This window comes from Rana temporaria, chromosome 3 (genome assembly GCF_905171775.1).
Source record: "Rana temporaria chromosome 3, aRanTem1.1, whole genome shotgun sequence".
Lineage (NCBI taxonomy): Eukaryota > Metazoa > Chordata > Amphibia > Anura > Ranidae > Rana > Rana temporaria.
In genome coordinates this window covers 66,448,028-66,470,582 of record NC_053491.1, presented here as the reverse complement: position 1 = coordinate 66,470,582, position 22,555 = coordinate 66,448,028, and the positions used below count along the sequence as shown (strand labels likewise).

The 22,555-nt window shown below is 42.9% G+C and overlaps 1 protein-coding gene across 13 annotated transcripts in view; it reads left to right on the top strand.

The window, feature by feature from the left end:
- Positions 1-22,555, top strand: part of MYO5A (myosin VA) — a 241,964-nt gene that overhangs the window by 114,053 nt on the left and 105,356 nt on the right. For all 13 annotated transcript variants that reach the window (XM_040342698.1, XM_040342697.1, XM_040342696.1 and 10 more), the window contains exons 6-10: positions 9,691-9,834; positions 12,919-13,000; positions 17,686-17,793; positions 17,902-18,008; positions 19,191-19,456. In XM_040342698.1, the coding sequence (XP_040198632.1) occupies positions 9,691-9,834; positions 12,919-13,000; positions 17,686-17,793; positions 17,902-18,008; positions 19,191-19,456 (707 nt within the window). The remainder of the gene's footprint in view (positions 1-9,690; positions 9,835-12,918; positions 13,001-17,685; positions 17,794-17,901; positions 18,009-19,190; positions 19,457-22,555) is intronic.

The following is a 22,555-nucleotide window of genomic DNA, read 5'->3' as shown; positions in this document are numbered from 1 at the left end:
AATTACACTTTAAATGATTACCCTCTCCCTCCCTATAGCCCCTTTCACACTGAGGAGTTTTTCAGGTGGTTTAGCGCTGAAAAATAGCGCCTAAATACCGCCTGAAAAACTCCTGCCCTGCAGTCTCAGTGTGAAAGCCCGAGGGCTTTCACACTGAGGCGATGCGCTGGCGGCACAAAAGTCCTGCCAGCAGCATCTTTGGAGTGGCGAGAGGAGCGGTGTGTTTACCGCTCCTTCACCGCTCCTTCCCATTGAAAGCAATGGGAAACCGTGGTAATGCGCCTCTGCAGAGGCGCATTGCCGGCGGTATTAACCCTTCGGCCGTTAGTGGGGGTTAATACCGCACCGCTATCGGCCGAATACCGCCGCAATTCCGCGCCAACTCAGTTGGTATTGCGCCGCTAAAAATAGCGGCGCTATACCGCCACTGCACATCCTGCCCCAGTCTGAAAGGGGCCTAAAGGTGTTACACTGGGTCAGCACAGTGGTGCAGTGAGTAGCACTTTCGCCTAGCAGCAAAAGGGTCGCTGGTTCGAATCCCGACCACGACACCATCTGCTTGGAGTTTGCATGTTCTCCCTGTGCCTGCGTGGGTTTTCTCCGGGTACTCCGGTTTCCTCCCACACTCCAAAAGACATGCTGGTAGGTAAATTGGATCCCGTCCAAAAAAAATTGGCCCAGTATATATATATATATATATATATAATATATATATATAGATAGATATATATCTGTGTGTATGACTGTGTGTCCCAAGCGTGTCGAGATCCTACGGGGTAAAATGACCGCACCAGCCAAGCAGACACTGGTTGGAAAAAGCGCCCAGAGGCGATTCAGTTCGCATGTGTAGCGCTATACAAGTCATTCATTCATTCATTCACTTACCTGTCCACACTGTGTGTCCTCCAGGGAGCCACAGTCCTAAAGTCTTCTAAGACCCCATACACACTATTAGATTTTCTGCAGATTCTTGTCTTCAGATTTACCAAAACCATGTAGTGTGAAAGGGCCTGCCTGATTGCATACCAACTCTTAAGGTTTGACCTCATATTACCGTATTTATTGGGGTATAGCGCGCTCCCGCGTATAGCGCGCACCTCTAAAGTTGCCCCGAATTCCTGTGGAAATTTTTTTTTTGTACTTACAGTTTTGGTGTCTTGCGCGGCATCCATCGGCGGCCTCGTCGGGTCCGGCGTCGGTCTGCGGCTTCGGGTGTCCTCTTCGTCGGGTCCGGTGTCCTTCTGCGGCGTCCTCGCGTCCTCCCCGCTCGTTTCCCGCGCCGAGTTTGAATACTGCGACGACATATACAGAGCTCAGTACACTCGTGTATTGTCGGGCAGGCTCGGCTACTACCGCGCTGACGTCCTGTACGACCAGGACGTCAGCGCGAGAGGAGCCGAGACTGCCCGACAATACACGAGTGTACTGCGCTTGGTATATGTCGGCGCAGTATTCAAACTCGGCCCGGGAAAGCGGGTATCGGCGTATACCGCGCACCCACGATTTTGCCCTGATTTTCAGGGCAAAAAAGTGTGCGGTATACGCAGATAAATATGGTATATGGTTTTGGTAAATCTGAAGACAAAAATCTGCAGAAAATCTAATAGTGTGTATGGGGTCTTAGAATCCACAGACAAAATCCTAGTCCAAAGTTTCAGGCAGTCAGATTCTTCCTCAAAACAAGCAGCTGTGCTGGGCTGTCTCTCTGGCTGGTCCATAGTGCTCTAGGAAACCTTTCTCATATATTGAATATATATTTGTAAAAAAATCTGAATAAAAAATATAGCTATAAAAAATTACCAAAAAGGAATAGACTTAAAAGATACAGTAACTATGTTTTTTTTATATAATGAATTATTCCCCACTACCCCTAAAGTCTTCTACTCACCTGTCTAGGCTCCTGCCAGATTTATAAACCTGCGGCCCATGAAAACCTGCATAGCCATTCTCCCATTCTTACACACTTTATGGAATGTGGGCCTTCTCTTAGTTGGCCCGGTGTTGGGCACATTGGATGGGGCCTTACATACACACTCTCCTTAACCATCATTCAGAGACATGCACTACTTTATATTGTAGCAGAGTGCTATTTCTTTAGTGTTCTCACATGAAAAGATGTAATAAAATATTTACAAAAATGTGAGGGGTGTACTCACTTTTGTGAGATACTGTAGGGGGTGGGGGGAAGGGTAGTTTTGGTAAGGGAGGGCGGAGATGGATGAGTGACAGGAGCTAGGGTTATCCAATTCTGATCAGTGGTCACAAATAGAAGAGGCAGATCAGTGATGCCATGTAGGAATATTTTACATTTTTAATTTTACAGTATTTTGTATAATATAGTAGTGATCAGTTTATTGTCTGCATTTAAAAGAACGCACCTTTAGGAAGGAGTGGGTGTTGAAATATTGGAAGTCTTTTTATATATCGTGTATGGCCCATTTCACACAGGGCGGATCAGTAATGATCTGCCCCGTGAACCTCTGCTTGCTCAGCGGGGATCGCTCTGTTGATCCCCGCTGAGCCGGCGGATGACAGGGCGGTCCCCGCACACTGTGCAGGGACCGCCCTGTCTTTTCTCCGCTCTCCCCTATGGGGGGATCGGATGAACACGGACCGTATGTCAATGTTCAACCGATCCGCCAGACGGATGGAAAAGTAGGTTTTTCCTCCTTCACACTTTGTCGGATCGGAGCGGGTCAGATGTCAGAGGGAATGTCACCGCTGACATCCGCGGCTCAATAGAGGAGCACGGAGCGCCCGTTCAGGTCCGCCTAAAAAACTGGCAGGCGGACCTGAACGGGCCGCCCGTGTGATACTTTTAGCCTGCAATGTTTGTACACAAGCAAGGAGAGAGGCGCCTCTGGGTGCAATACTTTTAAAACAGTTTTTATTTAAAAAAAAGCCAAAGGTTAAAAACCACTCACATTTTGGTGGTAGGGAACAGGCATATAGGTAGGGTTCTCCAGAAAGGAGAGGTAGATGTCATCTGGTGCATCTTGTTACATCCTACATCAGGTCCCTGGTGTAGCGCTGTGGAGTGAGGGGGGATCAATCCTTCTGCCGCTGATGGTAGCGGGTGGTTTCGGTGGACGGGACGATCCTCAGTAGGCACTGCATGCTCGGGTATACCAGCGGGCGATGGGTGATGACGTCACCAGGCAAGCGACGCGTTTCCGAATGCTGGGCAGCGAATGACACAGCTGCCGCATTCCTTTTTTAAGCTAATGCTGACGGCAGCCCTGAGAGCATACTCCCATCAAAGCATACAAGCATACCTCCCAACCACCACTAGAACAGCCTGAACTTTCTCTGTCCCCAGACATTTGTTCTATGTGCTGTTAACACTGACTATGCTGCTGTGATACTAATATTCTGAGCTTTTGCGCATAATTTACTTGTTACAATGTTTGTACACAATCCTGTCACATGACAGACCTCAGGACGCGGGAGAATACAGCTTCTTACAAATTCTTGCAGATGCTGTATAGAGAACAATGTCTTTCCATGCTGATGCAGGCCAGGCATCATGTGGATAGACATGTTCTAGACATAGAAAGTCATTATCCCGTCTCGAGTCTATAAAAAGGAGGACGCTGCCTATTATTATACTACAATTTCCAGAGTAAATAATGCTCTTAGTGTTCAGAGTAGCTCTTAATTACATTTTATATGGTGTTGGCAGCTGAATCTTTGTTTGCTATGCCCTTATTCAGCTACTATATCCTTTTTTTCTGATCACTGTCAGAGGCAGCCGGTAAACCAGTAGTAAGTGTGACTTCTATTTTACATATGCGCTGTTATTATACACAATCCACAGCTATATTATTAATATGAGAGAGCAATTACCGTATACATTAGGTGTATTATTATCCTCTAAATATATGTTTAAATAAATGTTTGAGGTGCATTGTGACACTCAAGTGACAGTATCCCACAATTAGGCTGATAGTTGAAAGGGGAGCTATACTTTCACCTCCAGTGGGCTCCAGGAATTTTAAGGTCATTTCACTGAGAAACAAAGGGGAAGACACGAGTCATATTAACCAGATCATCCTATAAGCCCATTAGTTAAACTTCAGTGTATAAGAGGTTAATACATTCTATTTGAATAGTGAGCATGGGAAAAAGTAAAAAATAAATAAAAATATGTAGGTAAATAGTAGAGCTGCACGATTCTGGGAAAAATGAGAATCGCGATTCTTTTGCATAAAATAAGGATCATGATTCTCTCACGATTCTCCCCCAAAAATTATTCAAAGTGGTAGTAAACCCCGTTCTTGTTTTTTTTTTTTTTAAACCTACCTGAAAGGCAAAAGCCATAATGAGCTAGTATGCACCGCAAACTAGCTCATTATGAAATACTTACCTTGGAACGAGTCGTAGGGAACTTACCTGGTCCACGCTGAGGGAGATGTCATCTTGCCTCGGCGTGTCTTCCGGGTATCGCCGCTCCATCGCTGTGAGTGGCTGGAGCGTCGATGTCGTTACGCGCGGGAGACTTCTTGCCAGCAAGGTCTGGCGGCTGCCGGACCTTTAGCCGAGGATCCCCGCTGCGGATGCGCCGCTGCAGTCAGCGGCGCATTGCTGGGGGAATATCTCCTAAACCGTTCAGGTTTAGGAGATATTTAGCCAGATTCGGAGAGACTTAGGCTGGCGTATCAGTAGATACGCCAGCCTAAGTCAGAATTTGCGTCGGCGCTAATTTATGCGTATTCTGGTAACCAGATACGCTTAAATTAGGCTCCGATATGAGCGACGTAAGTGTCTTGCACCCTCGTATCCTAAAGTGTCATTTTTAGGCTGACCGCTAGGTGGCGCTTCCATTGCGGTCGGCGTAGAATATGTAAATCAGTAGATACACCTATTCACAAATGTACGCCCGGCCGACGCAGTACAGATACGCCGTTTACGTAACGCATTAGCAGGCCTAAAGTTATTCCATCTTATAGATGGAATAGTAATGTTAAGTATGGCCGCTGTTCCCGCGTCAAAATTAGAAAATTTTACGTTGTTTGCGTAAGTCGTCCGTGAATAGGGATTTACGTCGTTTACGTCGAAATCAATAGGCCCGTGCGGCGGACTTAGCCGCAATGCACACTGGGAAACGTAGGCGCACGGCGCATGCGCAGTTCCAAAAAAACGTCGGGTCAAGCCTAATTATCATAAAACACGCCCCCTCAGCCAAATTTGAATTAGACGCCCGCCCGCTTTAGGCTACGCCGCCGTAACTTAGCAGGCAAGTACATTGTAAATCATGTACTTGCCTCGCTAACTTACGGCGGCGTAGCCTAAATGCCATAAGCTACGCCGCCGCAAGTATGCGCTCGCCATCCTGAATCTTGCCAAGTCTTTATACCTACAGGTAAGCCTTATTATAGGCTTACCTGTAGGTAAAAGTGGTAGTACAGAGTATACTACCACTTTAAAGTTATTTTCAACACAAAACGGAGCTTATGTGCTTAAATACAGTATATGTAAATCTGACGGACTGTTTACATGTTAAATTTTAAAAGCCGCTGCAAACCTGCTGACCTTGCATGCTTGCTAATGTGAAAGAACAGCTCTGATTTTCACATTTAACTAAATGTGAGCTGTTCTGTCACATTAGCAAGCATGTAAGGTCAGCAGGTTTGCTGCTGCTTTTAAAATTTAACATGTAAACAGTCTGTCAGATTTTCATATACTTTATTTAAGCATATAAGCTCCGTTTTGTGTTGAAAATAACTGTGAAAGTTATTACTCTGTTGGGTGTAACAAGATGTCCACGTGCCCCTCTTCTAACTAACATTACTGTACAGGAGTGTGGGGTGGAGCAAGATGGCGGCGACGAAACGTCCCTTCCTGACGAGACAGCCGCCGCCGGGTGTACCAAGACGGCCGCCGCTCCGGAGCTAGGCCGAAGCCGGGGACTTTCCTATGGCCGCACCCGAAAATCGCGAGCCATCCGGCCTGGAGATCGTCCGGGGGGTGAATCGAGATTGCGATTAATTTACGATTAATCGTGCAGCTCTAGTAAATAGTAAAATAAGTTAAGGAGGCACATTAAAGTGGAAGTTCAGTCAAACACTAACTACTGTATACTTAAATCTACTCCCACCCCATTCTAAGCCTATTCTGTCTACCCAGTGAAAGGAAAGATGTTTATAGGTGCCTAATTTGAGGGCGCTCTGGTCCAGTTACACAATCGGGTTTCAGCGCCAGCTTTAGTGTAATGGAGGGGCATCCGGTAACGGGTGCCCCGTAATAAACCTGTGGGTGACATCATTGCTCAGGCTGTGCAGCCATTATTGGCAACCTCTCCTCTTCACTGAAACGGGCGCTGAGACCTGATCATGTGATCGGACCACGCTTACATTAGGTAAGTATACACAGCTATACAAAAAAGTGGCAACTAGCCTATTCAGTAAGGAGCACATGGAAGGGCATAGCACATCACAAAAAAATGATTTCCCAGCAAACTTACCTGCCAGCCTGCAAACCTATCAAAGTGACCCTAACAATTTACTTAAAAAGAAAAAAAAAAGATGTGGGTTTTATTTGCAAATAGGCTGCAGTACCCACGACAAGGCTCCTCTTTATATTGTGGTCCTAACACTAGAATTTTCAGTCTCCTAAGTAGCGGCACATATAGAAGTGGATAGATTCATGGAAGGTGTGCCTGGAGGGAGCCTATCTCTCCTTAACCACTTGACGACCAAGGACGTCCATGGACGTCCTCGACTTTGTGCAGCTACAGGCATCATTCAGATATCACCGTCTTCAGCCGCCGATTCTCTGCACGATAAGAACAATCAAAGCGGCAGTTCCGCCGCTTGATCGTTCTTATAGGCAGTGGGAGGAGACGTCCCCCCCTCCCACCACCACCCGGTGCTTTTCCAGGCTCTCCCGTGCCATCGGAGGCCCAGAGAGCGAATCGGCCGGCGCTGGCTGGGAAGCATAGAGATGACTGGTGACCAGATGGTCACCAGTCATCTCTATGACCGTCGAAGGCGGTTTTTTCATGATCTCATGCTTGTAAGCCTGGAGGAGAGATGTGGGGTCTTATTGACCCCACATCTCTCCATAAAGAGGACCTGTCACAGTGCTTCCTATTATAAGGGATGTTTACATTCCTTGTAATAGGAATAAAAGTGATCAAAACATTATTTTTTTTTAAAACGCCCCTGTCCCCGGTAGCTCGCACGCAGAAGCGACCACGCATGCAAGTCCCGCCCACATATGTAAACGCTGTTCAAACCCCACATGTGAGGTATTGTCGCGGCGTGCGTTAGAGCGCGTGCAACAATTCGAGCACTAGACCTCCTCTGTAACTCAAATAGTAACCTGTAAAAAATGTTAAAGGGTCGCCTATGGAGATTTTTAAGTACCGAAGTTTGGCGACATTCCATGAGTGTGAGCAATTTTAAAGCGTGACATGTTAGGTATCTATTTACTCGGCGTAACATCATCTTTCACATTATACAAAAATATTGGGCTAATTTTACTGTTTTGATATTTTTTAATTCATGAAACGGTTTTTTTTTCCTAAAAAAAGGCGTTTGAAAAATTATTGAGCAAATACCGTGCGAGGAAAAAAAAGTTGCAATGACCGCCATTTTATTCCCTAGGGTGTCTGCTAAAAAAAAATATATAATGTTTGGGGGTTCTGATAAATTTTCTAGCAAAAAAATTGTGATTTTTAAATGAAGGAGAGAAGTGCCAATATAGGCCCGGTTGTCAAGTGGTTAAAGGTTTGGGTTGCAAATACATGTATAAGCCGCAGGGCCCACGACAAGGCTCCCCTGTAAACTTCAGTCAGAATTTTCAGTCTCCTAAGTAGGAGAACATATAGTAGTAGGTAGGTGTGCTTGGAGGGAGCCCATCCCTCCTTAAAGGCACAGGGACGCACGTGACATCCAGCAATAGCACAATGGCGGCAAAGGCATCCACCAGGTTGACACTTTTTTGTACAGTTGGTTCAATTGGGTGCTGGGATGTACTGGATGCCTTCACCACAATGCGCAAGCTCACGCAGGCTCTTTCTGGATGATCTGAGTGCATAATCACCACACTTATGTTTCATTGTGAACTACAGGTCCATCAGCCATAGTGGTATATGGAACTTTCAGATCATTCATTTACAAATCTCTGCAAATTGGGCGTGGCTTTGGGGGGAGAGCCCTAGACATGGGCAGTCTTTTAATTTGCAGCACAGAGCATTGTAAATGAAACACTTGTCTTCTGCGCATTAAAAAAAAAACTAAAAAAACTTTTGTATTTAATGCCTGGTGATCTTATTATAAATCCAATGAAAGATCAGAAATATTCTAAAGGTGCACCGAATGGAAATTTTGGTGATTAAACTGAAAATGCAGGATGCACTTTGCCGAAAATGACAGTTTTAAAAAAATATATATATTTTTTATATAATTGTATTATATTCCACTTTTAAAAGCGGAAGTAAACCCATCTATTTGATAGTTTAAAAAAACAGTTAACATTCCCGGCATGCCGAAATTGCTAGATGTCACATTTGCTTGTGCTCTCAACCAAACTGTCAAACCATCCAATGGCTGGTTTCATAACTGATCACATGTGCAGCATCATGGCAGTTGCTGATTAAACAGAGGCCAAGATGGCAGCTTCCTTGGCTGAAAACAATAGGAGGGTTTACTTCAACTTTAATTACCGGTAATATGATGAATTTAAATGAATATGAATTTATTGTTGACCATAATCGGCACCTTTAGTGCAAGAAAAATGCATCCCTTAAAATTCTATGGGCCAGATTCTCGTACAGCGGCGTATCTATAGGCGGGCGTAACGTATCCGATTTATGTTACGCCTCCGCAACTTAGACGGGCAAGTGCAATATTCTCAAAGCACTTGCTCCGTAAATTGCGGTGGCGTAGCATAAATCAGCTGGTGTAAGCCCGCCTAATTCAAATGTGGAACAGGGGGGCTTGTTTTATGTAAAATAACCATGACCCGACGTGATTGACGTTTTTCACGAACGGCACATGAAATTGTCCAAAATGTCTTTGTATGCTGACGCCTTAAGAGTTCCTTTCACTGGAACGAAAGGGTTAAGCCAACCCCTGAAAAGCAACCCCACACCATAATTCCCCCTCCACCAAATGATTTGGACCAGTGCAAAAGCAAGGTCCATAAAGACATGGATGAGCGAGTTTGGGGCGGAGGAACTTGACTTGCCTGACCTCAACCTGATAGAACACCTTTGGGATGAATTAGAGACTACGAGCCAAGACTTCTCGTCCACATCAGTGCCTGACTTCACAGATACGCTTCTGGAAGAATGGTATAACATGCCCAATAGACACACTCCTAAACCTTGTGGGCAGCCTTCCTAGAAGAGTTGAAGCTGTTACGGCTGCAAAGGGTGGGCCAATTCAATATTGAACCCTACAGAATAAGACTGGGGTGCCATTAAAGTTCATGTGCGTGTAAAGGCAGGCGTACTTGGTAATACAGTGTATATGGAATAGGTAAACCAAAGTAAGTTGTACAGGGTGTTTATATCAGGGGACAGTCATGTGTTTTTGGTCAGCTTTAGTTGACTTGGTTCCATTTTAGAATGGAATGTAACCATGCTATGTGATTAGTGGGGATAATAATATTAATAATAACATTATCAGGTGTTCTTTATTCAACATATTTTACTGACTTTTATTGATCTTCTCTCTTCTCTAGGCCATAGGGAATGCCAAGACTACTAGAAATGATAACAGCAGTCGTTTTGGAAAGTACATAGAGATTGGATTTGATAAGAGGTATCGGATTGTTGGTGCTCACATGAGGACATATTTACTAGAGAAATCTCGTGTGGTTTTTCAGGTAAGCACATCTCTGGGCCATGAAAGGAAGTGGCCTTATAGTAGCTTCGATTTTTGTTTCTTTACAGTGCAAAGCAAAGAACAACTTGGGAGAACAGTTTTATTGCTGTGTTTTTCTACATTTTAAAGTCAATAGAAACATGTTTCTTGTTTAGTAAATTCAATTTACTCTCGAGTATCTGTAGCACTTTAAGGCCAGCCATAGACTGTTCGAATCTTGGCTGGTTCAGCATTAACCGGCCAAGAGTCAAACCATGTATGGGCAAGCTGAATGTAGCCAAGTTGATTGATCGATCAACTTGGGTACAACCAGCATGCTGGAGTTTATATGCCATTAACTTTAACGGCTGATATAACCGCTAACAATTCAGCTTTGGTGGCTGTTGCGTTATCTGAATTAAGGACAAGACTATCGCTATGTGAAGGTTCAATGGTGAAGACTCCTATTTTGTCATGATTTCATGTTGACACCATCCACCAACTCACTGCGCACCCTGCATGAACTGTAATAGAGCCTTAAAGGGGGGTTCAACCGATGCAGTACAACGTCTCTTTTGGTCCTGACTATTTTAATCCTGACATTGTTCTTTGTTGGCTATGTCAGGTCACACATTTACTAGAAAGGTCACTTTAGGGCCCTTTCACACGTGCGGACCGTATGTCCGCATTTTCATCCGTCCGTTGCGGATGAAAACGGGACATACATTGGTCCCTATGTGATTACGGGTGTCGGCGGATGACCATCCACTGACACCCGTAATCGTCCGCCTTCGCAAAGATCCGCATTTGCGGACGGAAGAAAATCATATTTTTCTTCCGTCTGCCGGATCGGATGAACACGGACATACGGTCCGTGTTCATCCGATCCCCCATAGGGGAGTGCGGAGGAAAGATTGGGCGGTCCCCGCACAGAGTGCGGGGACCGCCCTGTCAGCTGCCAGCTCAGCAGGGATTTTACGGAGGATCCCCGCTGAGCTTTTGCGGACACACGGAGCGGATCATTACGTATCCGCCCGTGTGAAAGGGTAGTGTAGTAGTAGCCTAAGGCTGGGTTCACACTACTACACTACTTTCATCCTACTTTGCTCTGTGTTCAATGTTTCCCTATGAGAGCGTCTTGTAGCGTCCTACACAAGTCGGTCCGACTTTGAAAATACTCCCTGTACTACTTTTGGTCCTACATTGATCCTACTTCAGGCCCATTGAATATCATTGAAGTCGGACCAAAGTAGTATCCTGTTCATGAAAGTAGGATGGATGTAGGACCAATGTAGGATAAATGTAGGACCAATGTAGCAGAGCAAAGTAGGATGAAAGTAGTGTAGTAGTGTGAACCCAGCCTAAGGCTGGGTTCACACTACTACACTACTTTCATCCTACTTTGCTCTGCTACATTGGTCCTACACTGATCCTACATTGGTCCTACATTAGTCCTACATTGATCCTACATTGGTCCTACATCCATCCTACTTTCATGAACAGGATACTACTTTGATCCGACTTTGTGATAGTCTGACTTGTTCTTTGACCAATCAAAACAATCCCAGAGTGAGATAAATTCCTTTTACTGCTGCTGTAATCACAAGTCGGATGTCAAAAGTGGGATGGTTAGGACAAGGCTCCTACTTTGGTCCGACTTCAATGATATTCAATGGGCTGAAGTAGGATCAATGTAGGACCAAAGTAGTACAGGGAGCATTTTCAAAGTCGGACCGACTTGTGTAGGACCAGTTAAGACAGCTCTCATAGGGAAACATTGATTTTCACACGTCATGCTACATGAGCTCCCAATGTAGGACCGTTGTCGGACAAGTGTGAACCCAGCCTTATTGTGAAAGCTTAATTGAACAAGCTGAAGTTAGACGTTGATTGGTTACCATGCACAGCTGCACCAGATTCTGTGTGCACCAAATTTTAGTAAATCAACCCCTTATTGTCAGTACAAAGCACAGTTTTGTAAGTTATACAAATGTGACATACAGGTTGCATATTCCTATATGTTGAAACTCCAAAAAGTGATGATCTGTCAAAGCCAAATTGGCCAGAAGAGGCTACAAGAAATATTCAAACAGTTTTAAGGTTAAATGCTAAGCAGGGAAAGAAAATAGTACATATTAGGGTTGATTTACTAAAACTGGAAAATGCATAATCTGGTGCAGACTTGTATGGTAGCCAATCAGCTTTTGTTACCCCAACATTTCATATCCCTGATATGTGCCTGCTGTACCATGTACTTGTATGAGAAAGGCTCCTGTTCTCTTTGTATTGCTTCCTTTAATGTGAGATCACTGGTGTTCCTGCTAGTCCTCTGCTTTCCTGTAAAAAAAAAAAATGGCTACACTAAGCAGGAGAGCACACCGTGGTCAGTTCTCTAGCTGTGCTGGGAACTCAGTATGCTCTCCTCCAACGATCAGATTTGTCCTGACAAGCCCTCGCTGCACAGCTATTCATTTTGAAGCTCAGTGTCCTGCTGCTTCTCCTCCCCAGCTCTTATGTAGCTGAGAACAGGTATTTTTAATAATTTTTATATATTTAAAAATGTTTTGCATTTCATTTCTATTTTAAAATGAATGGGTTGTTTTACTAGGTGATTGTTTTACAATCACTTTAAGCTTTGACAGAAAACCTGGAAGCTGATTGGTTTCTAGGCAGATCTGCACAGATTTAGAAAAATCAATCCCAATGTATTCCATACTTTTTTTTTTCAAAACAATTTGGTGGCGTGGTACAAGACAGCATTTTGATGTCGTCGCTTTTTCCCCCCTATTTATGATTAGGCAACCTTTTATGCCAAAGTCTGCATGTTTAACCCACACTGCAATTTTGTTTTGAAAAATAAAGCCAAGCACAAGTGTATCCGGATATAGAGAACTCAAGTGTATGATGTTTCAAATTCTGCATCCAAGTGCTGATTCAGGCTCTTTGTATTGCTTAGCACATGTACAGTTTTCTTGAGAGATTTAATGTTTGCTGAGGCTAAGGCTGCTTCAAGCAAAATGCTAAATTCTACTCGTCAGCTTTCCAGTAATCCATATATTGGTGTGTTTTTTTCTTTTTCCTTCATGTTATTGCTTCTTTTTTTCAGGCAGAGGAGGAGCGAAATTATCACGTGTTTTATCAACTGTGTGCATCAGCTTCATTACCGGAATTCAACCTTCTTAAACTGGGTATGTTTTTAATAATTAAACAAAAATAGCAACTGCCTCAATTTAAAGGCAGACCATAGACAAGCCGAAAACTGAACGTTCTGTCGTTTTAAAAATGAAAATGGAGCATACGATTGTGCCATCATTTGTTTTTCAAAATAAAATCCAGCATGTTGGTTCTTTCGGTTTTCAACGCATCTATGTCCTGCTTAAAGTGATTGTAAAGTTTTTTTTTAAATAACAAACATGTTATACTTACATAGTTACATAGTAGGTGAGGTTGAAAAAAGATACCTCCTCTGTGCAAGAGTTTTGCACAAAGTGGTCCCGATCCTTCTTTTCTGGGCTCCTCCCACGCTGCTTCTGGCTCCTCCTTTTCTCAAGTCCCCCCACGGAGAGACGCTCCTCCTGGGGGTATTCGTGTTGGTGCGCTCCCGAGCCCTGCGGCTGTGTCCATTGACACAGACAGAAGGACTTGGGCCCCAGCCGCTCCTGCTGCTTTCAATCTATCCACTGAAGACCTGAAACAGCGGCTGGATCTGCTGTGCTTGTGCCCGTTGCTTGAATGATCGGGTTCAGGTAAAAAAAATGGGGGGGGGGTGGTCTGTGGGGGTTCTGCAGTACAAAGGATTTTTCACCTTAATGCATTGAATGCCTTAACTCTTTCATGCCCATGCCTTTTTCTGATATTTGTTGCTTACAAGTTAAAATCCATATTTTTTGCTAGAAAATTACTTTGAGCCCCCAAACATTATATATATATTTTTTTAGCTAAGAGACCCTAGGGAGTAAAATGGCAATCGTTGCAATATTTTATGTCACACTGTATTTGCGCAGTGGTCTTTCTTCCAATTTTCCTTTATTTGATTTTAAACAGCAAGGCAAGAAATTTTACAATAACCTAAGAGGTATTCCTCGCAGTGGTCTTTCAAACACAGGAAATAGATATGTAACATGTCATGCTTTGAAATTGCGCACACTTGTGGAATGGTGAATACTGCTAAAAATCTCCATAGACGACGCTTTAAAAGAAAAGTAACAGTTACCAGGTTAGAGTTAAAAGAGGTCTGGTGCTAGAATTATTGCTCTCACTCCTGACGATCGCGGCAATATGTCACATGTGTGATTTGAACACTGTTTACACGTGTGGGCGCGACTTGCGTATATGTTTTCTTTGTTGCGTGAGCACATGGGGATAGGGGCGCTTTAAAAAAAAAAAAATGTTCCTCTCATTTATTTTGTTTATTTTTTCATTTTTGTATTTTTTTTCTACTATTTGTCTGGCCTATATGAAATGGGGTCCTAAAAAGTAGCAATGAAGATGGTCTGAACTACTGCTGAAAAATGCATAATATGCCCCATTATAAAATAGTTGAGAATCCCTGTCATTGACTGTGGAGAATACATTCTTCTAAATTATATACTGTACTTCCTGCTACATTGCACCAATAGACTAAATGTGTTTATATTTCCTGTGAGGTTAAAGGCCACAAACTAGATACTAAAACAAGTAAAGCCAACAAGAAGATTCAAATAAGGCCATTCCTAATGACTTATAACCATGCCCTACGTTTGGTTACAACATGTCCAAACTGTGAAAGGTCTTTCTTGTCCTATGCAAAAAAAATGTACAAAAAAAAATGTGTGTGCAACCCTAGACTTCTGTGAATAAATATGTGATTGTGTATGTAATAAACGGGAACAGCCTGCTAGCACTAAATAAGATACATGGTACCAAGTGAATTACATTTTCAAAAGCATAGGGGAGAGGAAGATGCATATAGCCTTGACAAATGGAGGGGAACCATATATCATCTAGTCAGAACCTTGACATTGACCTCTACCAGAGAAACCTTCAATATGCCTTTTTAAACTAAGTTGAAGAGCGAAGTGCTATTGTTCCACCTCCCTGTCAGAGGCCAGATCCAAATCCCACGCCCGCATGTAAGGGAATCTGTTGGGAGAATCCAGCAGCAGCCTATATATAATAGAAATACCTCCCCTAAGCCCTGCCTTTTGGGTACACCAAATCTCATAGGGAGTAATCTTAGAATCTGTGGTCACAGAGAGATCTAAGCAATGCAGAAAGTGAGAGATTTGATAGAAACTAAACATTTCTGAGGAGGGCATTTTCAGTTTGGATCGGCAATGTGCCAAACTGAATGGGCCTCAAGGGGTCAGAAAATGTCCGCTTCTATACAAGCCTTTGTTCAGCCAGCAACGATAGACTTCGGGATCTTGACCAGAAGGGATGGCAGGGTTATTAAATAGATGATTGAGCAGGTTAAAATGTAGAACTAATTTAGGATTATTTTGAACCGATCCCAAACCGCCAGGGAGTTAGACAAAGTGGGGGCTAGAATGGGTGCCCTACGCTTGGCAAGTTGCCAATTGTCATGATGCAGCGGGACCCCATTAATCGTCCTTCTCTAAATAGTTATGCAGTCTGGCTTTTTAGCTCGAGCATACACCGCTGTCAACTAAGCCACCTGCGCAGCCTAGTAATATCGGGTGAGATAAGGGAGGCCCAGACCACCTGCCCTTCTTTGAGCAAAGATAACTTGTTTCAATAGCCTATGGCCTTTGCCACCCCATACACATAGCATATTAATTTGGACTGAAATTTAGAGAGGTCTGATTTGAACAATTGCTATGGGCAGGGAACAAAAAAATATAGAATACAGGGTAATAATGTAATTTTTGATAGAATGAATCCTACCCAGCCAGGACAGATCATATCCCGCTAAGTACCCTTTTAGGCTCCATGCACACTGAAGCTGATAAACTGTAGTATATTGGCGTTTTGGCTTTTTTTTTTTTTTTTTTAAAGCCCATAAACTGCACTCTATGTTAGCCTATGTGTCCATGCACACATGGACGTTCTTTAGTGTTAATGAGCAGTGGAGATTATGGGCTTTTTTCTGAACGCCAGAAATTTGCAATCAAAGTGCTGTTTTTCGGCGGGAAAAAATGCAAAACGCCAAAACCGCTAATAAACGCTCAAAATCGCAGCTCGCCAGCGTTTTTTATCTATTGAAAAAAGAAAAAAGCTAAAAAACGCTACACTGAAAAACGCTAATAAACGATATTGCAAAAACGCAAAGAAACGTTGAAAGGCTCCCTGCAAAGCTACTGGTGTTTTTTATAGCTTTTATTAGCTTCTAGTGTGCATGGAGCTTATAAGTGCACTTTCTTGCAGTCACACGGTCTCCTCTCCTGGCATTGCCGATCACAGGGAGTCCAGTGGGAGGTGACGATATTGCTTCCTGTGCAGTCTGACCTTGTGTCTGCACAGCTCAGGGAGACACAGCAGCTTTCACACAAAGGAGGGGAGGAGCAGCTGCACAGAAATGCTCACTCATTGAAGGCAGGAGGGGAGGGGCCGGGAGGAGATCTGCTTCACACACAGGCCGCGGAAATGACAGGGAGAGAGGGAGATGTAGGCACACTACACAGGGAAACTGCTGACGAAAAGTGTAAACTGACCACGCGCTATCATGGATCGGCAGCCATGATAAGCATGGTTAGATTACAGACAGGAACACAGGATCAACTAGGTATTATACAATACTGCAAGGACTAAATACCATTGCAAGATCTCGATGCATCTTAGCGTGCCTAAAGGGACAGGAACATTTATTTTAATTTTTTAGGTTTACAAACACTTTAATGTAGAAAATGCATTAAGGTAAAAAACATTTTGCCTTTAGATCCACTTTAATATTTGTATACCACCACTGTGTCGGAATTTTGGATTCTGTTCTTGCTAGGAATGTCAGATAGGGGAAGGGAAACTTGGATCAGATTTAATATTTCCTTTAGATCTAGATCGATAAAGCTGTAATCCAATTTTTAGCCAAGGGGAGTTGTTTTAATGAAGTAAATGAAAATGGACAGGTTATGTGCAGATGGGCCTGAACATAGGCAGATTTGGTCTAGTGGAGTTAACGGTCCATAAAATCAAACGTTTGGGAATCTTGAGCTTATGTTGGTTAATAAAGTGCATTGACTGTGTCTGGTTTCCTTTTTTAAGTTTACTAGCCAGATAAGGTTTCTAAAAAAAATCTCTCGTTCTCTGATCGTTTACAACTGCAAAGATAGAACCTATCATTAGATGGGCAGACTGAGAAGACCAGGAATAGACAGTTGAAGATGTGGCAGATAAGTGCTGCTCACTGTTTTCCCGTGAATTTCCGTCAATGAATTATGTTGACAGATGGTAGCATAAGATTTAATATGCAGGAGTCAAATGCTTGTGGTGTTTTGGGGCTTTCTCCCCTCCCAATTTAATATTTTTGTCCAGGCTATCCTACAAAGCTTTGCCTCCCAGGGAGGATATTGTCTATTAAGACATATATTTTTTACTTTATAGAATTATTTCATTAACATTTCAATATTCGCTTTTATTTATAAGAGCTGAAAAACATAAATTCTAATACACAGCAGATGTCTGTGAAAAAGACATATTGTTCTTTATTTTAATGGCATGCATCGATAACATTAGTGGCAGTAACCTAACAAATATTAGAAAGGTCCGCTCTCATTCACCTATACCACTGTACTAAAAGCTTAGTTCTGATTGGTTGCCTTGCTTTACTGCATCTTTTAATTTTTTTTTTTTTTTTGGGGGCCTTTTTACACAGATTTTTTCTCTGCTAAGGTTAATGTGACTTTTAAATAAATCCAGTTATTATCTCTATGCATAGGGAGTGCCAACAGTTTCCATTACACAAAGCAAGGAAGAAGCCCAGTGATTGATGGCGTTGATGACGCAAAAGAACTAAGAAATACACGGCGAGCCTGTTCACTATTAGGTAATGTGCATTTTTATAGCTCTTACTTCACCTGACATGCTGCTTGTTTTTCTTTTTTTCAATTAAACTGTAACACAATGTTGAACTGTGCTCTGCATTTGTTTGCAGGTATTGGTGACCAGTACCAGTTGGGAATCTTTCGAATTTTAGCTTCTATACTTCACTTTGGAAACGTGGAAATTAAATCTCGAGATGCAGACAGTTGTATAATTTCTGTAAGTGTATTTTATTTTCTGTGCATGCGTGTGCCATATGCCAGTGTCATTTTTCCAAATGTACCAGATTTACCAAATATTAGAACCTTTTCTACCTTTTAGCGTCTATCTTAAAGTGAATATGTACATTGTAATATGACAGCCAGTTAACACTGCGACTGTACACCAGAAGTCCTCTGAAGACACATTTTGCTTTTATAATGCCTCCCCTTGCATAGTGTCCTCCAAATAATGGGGTGGATTCATAAAGACTTACGACGGGCATATCAGTAGATACGCCGTCGTAAGTCCGAATCCGCGCCATCGCAACTTTAAGCGTATGCTCAAACTGAGATATGCTTAAATGTTGCTAAGATACGGCCGGTGTAAGTCTCCTACGCCGTCGTATCTTAACTGCATATTTACGCTGGCCGCTAGGGGCGTGTACGCTGATTTGCGTCAAGAATATGTATATCAGCTAGATACGCCTATTCACGAACGTACGCCCGGCCATCGCAGTAAAGATACGCCGTTTACGTAAGGGGTTTTCAGGCGTAAAGATAAACCACCAAAAACATGGCGCAACCAATGTTAAGTATGGACGTCGGAACCGTATCAAATTTTACGTTGTTTGCGTAACTCGTCCGTGAATGGGGCTGCCGTAATTTACGTTCACGTCGAAAGCATGACGATTTGCCAACGTCATTTGGAGCATGCGCACTGGGATACGTCCACGGACGGCGCATGCGCCATTCGATCGAAACGTCATTTACGTGGGGTCACAGTTAATATACATAAAACACGCCCACAGCTTCAAAATTTGAATTAGGCGGGCTTACGCCGGCCCTAATACGCTACGCTGCCGTAACTTCGGCGGCAAAATCTTTGAAAATACCATACTCGCCTCTCAAAGTTACGGCGGCGTAGCGTATAGGAGATACGATACGCCCGGCTAAAGGTACGTGAATCTACCCCATTCTGTGCATGTTCTAACTTGATAAAAGTAGATGTTTATATAGGGCAAACCATGCTACTTATTCTGATTGGACCATCAATGTGAAAGGGGCCTAAAAGACCATATTTTCTGTAGTGATGTGCTAGTTTTGCCTCATTTATTATTCTAAACAGTTTCTTTGTGGATTGCAGATTTAGTGTAAGATATGAATTATTGGTTCTTAAAGTGACACTTTGTTTATGTTTCAGCCAAAGCATGAACCTCTGATTATATTTTGTGATCTAATGGGAGTGGAATATGAAGAGATGTCGCACTGGCTCTGCCATCGGAAGCTTGTAACGGCCACCGAGACCTTTATCAAACCACTCAACCGACTGCAAGCTACCAATGCTAGAGATGCCTTGTCCAAACATATCTACGCAAACCTCTTTAACTGGATTGTGTGTCACGTCAACAAAGCCCTACTGTCATCTGCCAAACAGAATTCATTCATTGGAGTCCTTGATATCTACGGGTAAACACATGTTCCCTAAGAATCTACAGGCTGTTAGGTAGCTATGTCTTCCTGTGCTAGTAAAGCTGTATGAATCTGTGTTCTAAGGGAGACCATAAATACAACATTTTGTGCAATGTTAACAAGTCCTTTGCAGGATGGTTATATTGTTATGTGCAAGGACCCCACATCACCATTTTTCTAGGTAAATATATTTCTAAAGGTGGTATTGACATGAAATTTTCACCACATGTCACTAACAACCCATGCAATTCATACATACAAAGAAACCAAAACCAATACATTCAGAAATTAAGTTATGTGTAATAAAATGGAATTACACAGGGAAAAAGTATTGAACACGCTAACTGAAATGTATTTAATACTTCGTACAAAATCCTTTGTTGGTAATGACGGCTTCAAGACACCTCCTGTATGGAGAAACTAGTTGCATGCATTGCTCAGGTGTGATTTTGGCCCATTCTTCAAATCTTGAAGGCTCCTTAAGCCTCTTCTATGAACTATGGGCCAGATTCACAAAAGAGATACGCCGTTGTATCTCTGAGATAAGATTGTTGTATCAATGCGCCTGATTCATAGAATCAGGTTACGCATAGATAGCCCTAAGATCCGACAGGTGTAAGTGACTTACATCGTCGGATCTTAGGCTGCAATTCTAGGCCGGCCGCTAGGTGGCGATTCCATTGCGGTCGGCGTAGAATATGCAAATGACTAGTTACGCCGATTCACGAACGTCCACTTTGCCCGTCGCTCTAAATTGACGTTGTTTCCGTAGAGATACGTCGCTTAAAACTAAAGCTGCCCTCTAGGTGGTCTAGCCAATGTTAAGTATGGCCGTCGTTCCCGTGTCGAAATTTGAAATTTCACATCGTTTGTGTAAGTCATCCGTGAATGGCGCTGGACGCCATTTATGTTAACGTCAAAACCAATGATGTCCTTGCGACGTCATTTAGCGCAATGCACGTCGGGAAATTTTAGGGACGGAGCATGCGCAGTACGTTCGGCGCGGGAACGTGCCTAATTTAAATGGTCCCCGCCCCATTTGAATTAGGCGGGCTTGCGCCGGGCGGATTTACGCTACGCCGCCGCAAGTTTACAGTTAAGTGCTTTGTGAATCAGGCACTTACGCTGTAAACTTGCGGCGGTGTAACGTAAATGGGATACGTTACGCCACCGCAGCGTAACGCATTTCTATGTGAATCTGGCCCTATGATCTTTAGTTATTTCCATAGATTTTCTATTGGATTCAAGACAGGTAATTGGCTGGGCCATTCTAGCAGCCTCATTTTCTTTGAAACCAATTGATAGTTTCCTTGGCTTTGTGTTTGGGATCGCTGTCTTGCTGAAATGTCCACCCTCGTTTCATCTTCATTTTCCTGGTAGATGGCAGCAGATATTTATCAGGAATGTCTTTGTACATTTTTCCATTCATCCTTATATCAATGACATGAAGTTTTCCAGTACCGTATGCTGAAAAACAGCCCTACACCATGATGTTCCTACCTCCAAACCTTGCTGTTGTTATGAGGGTGTTTTGGGGTGATGTGCAGTGCCATTTGACCGCCAAGCATGGTGTGTATTATGGCATCCAAAGAGTTAAATTTTGGTCTCATCTGACCAGACTATATTCCCCCAGTATTTCACAAGCTTGTCTAAATGTTATGCAGCAAACTTTAAACAAGCTTCAACATGCTCTTTCTTCAGCAATGTAGTCTTGCATGGTGAGTGTGCATACAGGCCATGGTGGTTGAGTGCATTATTATTTATTGTTTTCTTTGAAACAATTGTACCTGCTAATTCCAGGTCTTTCTTAAGCTCTCCACAAGCGGTTCTTGGCACTTAGACAACTCTTCTGATAATTAAAATTTATTTATTTTTTTATATTTACACTTTTTTTTTAACTTTTTTTTTTACTTTTATTCCTATTACAAGGAATGTAAACATCCCTTTTAATAGGAATCTATCATGACAGATCCTTTTTATGGAGAGATGCGGGGTCAATAAGACCCCACATCTCTCCTCCAGGCTGGAAAGCATAAGATCAAGAAAAAAAATTCACAGATCTCATGCTTATTACATCCGCGGCCTGCATGTGACGTCATAACGTCATGCTTGGGACTATGACGGTCATAGAGATGACTGCTGACCATCTGGTCACCAGAAATCTCGATGGTCGTCATCTGGTGCCGGCTGATTCTTTCTCTGGGTCCCTGATGGCATGGTAGAGCCCAGAAAAGCACCGGATGGCGGTGGCAGGGAGGGGATGTCCCTTCCCGTCGCCTGTAAGAATGATCAAGTAGCGGAACTTCCGCCATGATCATTCTTATGGTGCACAGAATCGCCAGCAAAAAATAATGATATCTGAATGATGCCTGTAGCTGCAGGCATCATTCAGCGATCCCCGCTGAAAGTCAAGGACATCATATGACGTACTGCAGGCGTGAAGTGGTTAAAGAGGAACTGCAGTCTGCTCATATAATTTGTAATAAAAAACATCTTTGCCATTCTGAAGCTTCCCTCCAACCACTTTCCATATTATTTTATATATACTGTGATTCTGTACTTGCCAAATACTGTATGCTGCAGAAATCTCCCTACACTGAGTCTGGCTGCATCCATTTTAACTGTGGGCAGCTGAAGCTGCTGCCTGTTCACTTTCTGGATTTACACAGACACAGAGGCACACTTCCAGCTCTGCATCTCTCCCTTCCTGGCAAACTCTCAGGAGAGTGAGAGAGAGCTGTGCATGTCAAAAGCCCAGGCTTTTTACCAGACAAGAAACAGGAAGTGGGCTGTATAAGGTATTTACTGGAAGATTTTTTTTTTTTTTACTATCCGAAGTTAAAACAACAAGGGCATAAAATGTAATGGATGGAAAGTTGAAAAAATTACTGAAGTTCCGCTTTAATTTCTGAAATTCTTTGTATGTATGGATTCCATGGGTTGTTACCGACCATGTGGTGAAAATTTCATGTCAGTAGCACCTTTAAAAATTATTTACCTAGGAAAATGGTGACGTGTTTAATACCTATTTTACTATATATTTTTATATATATATATATATATATATATATATATATATATATATATATATATATA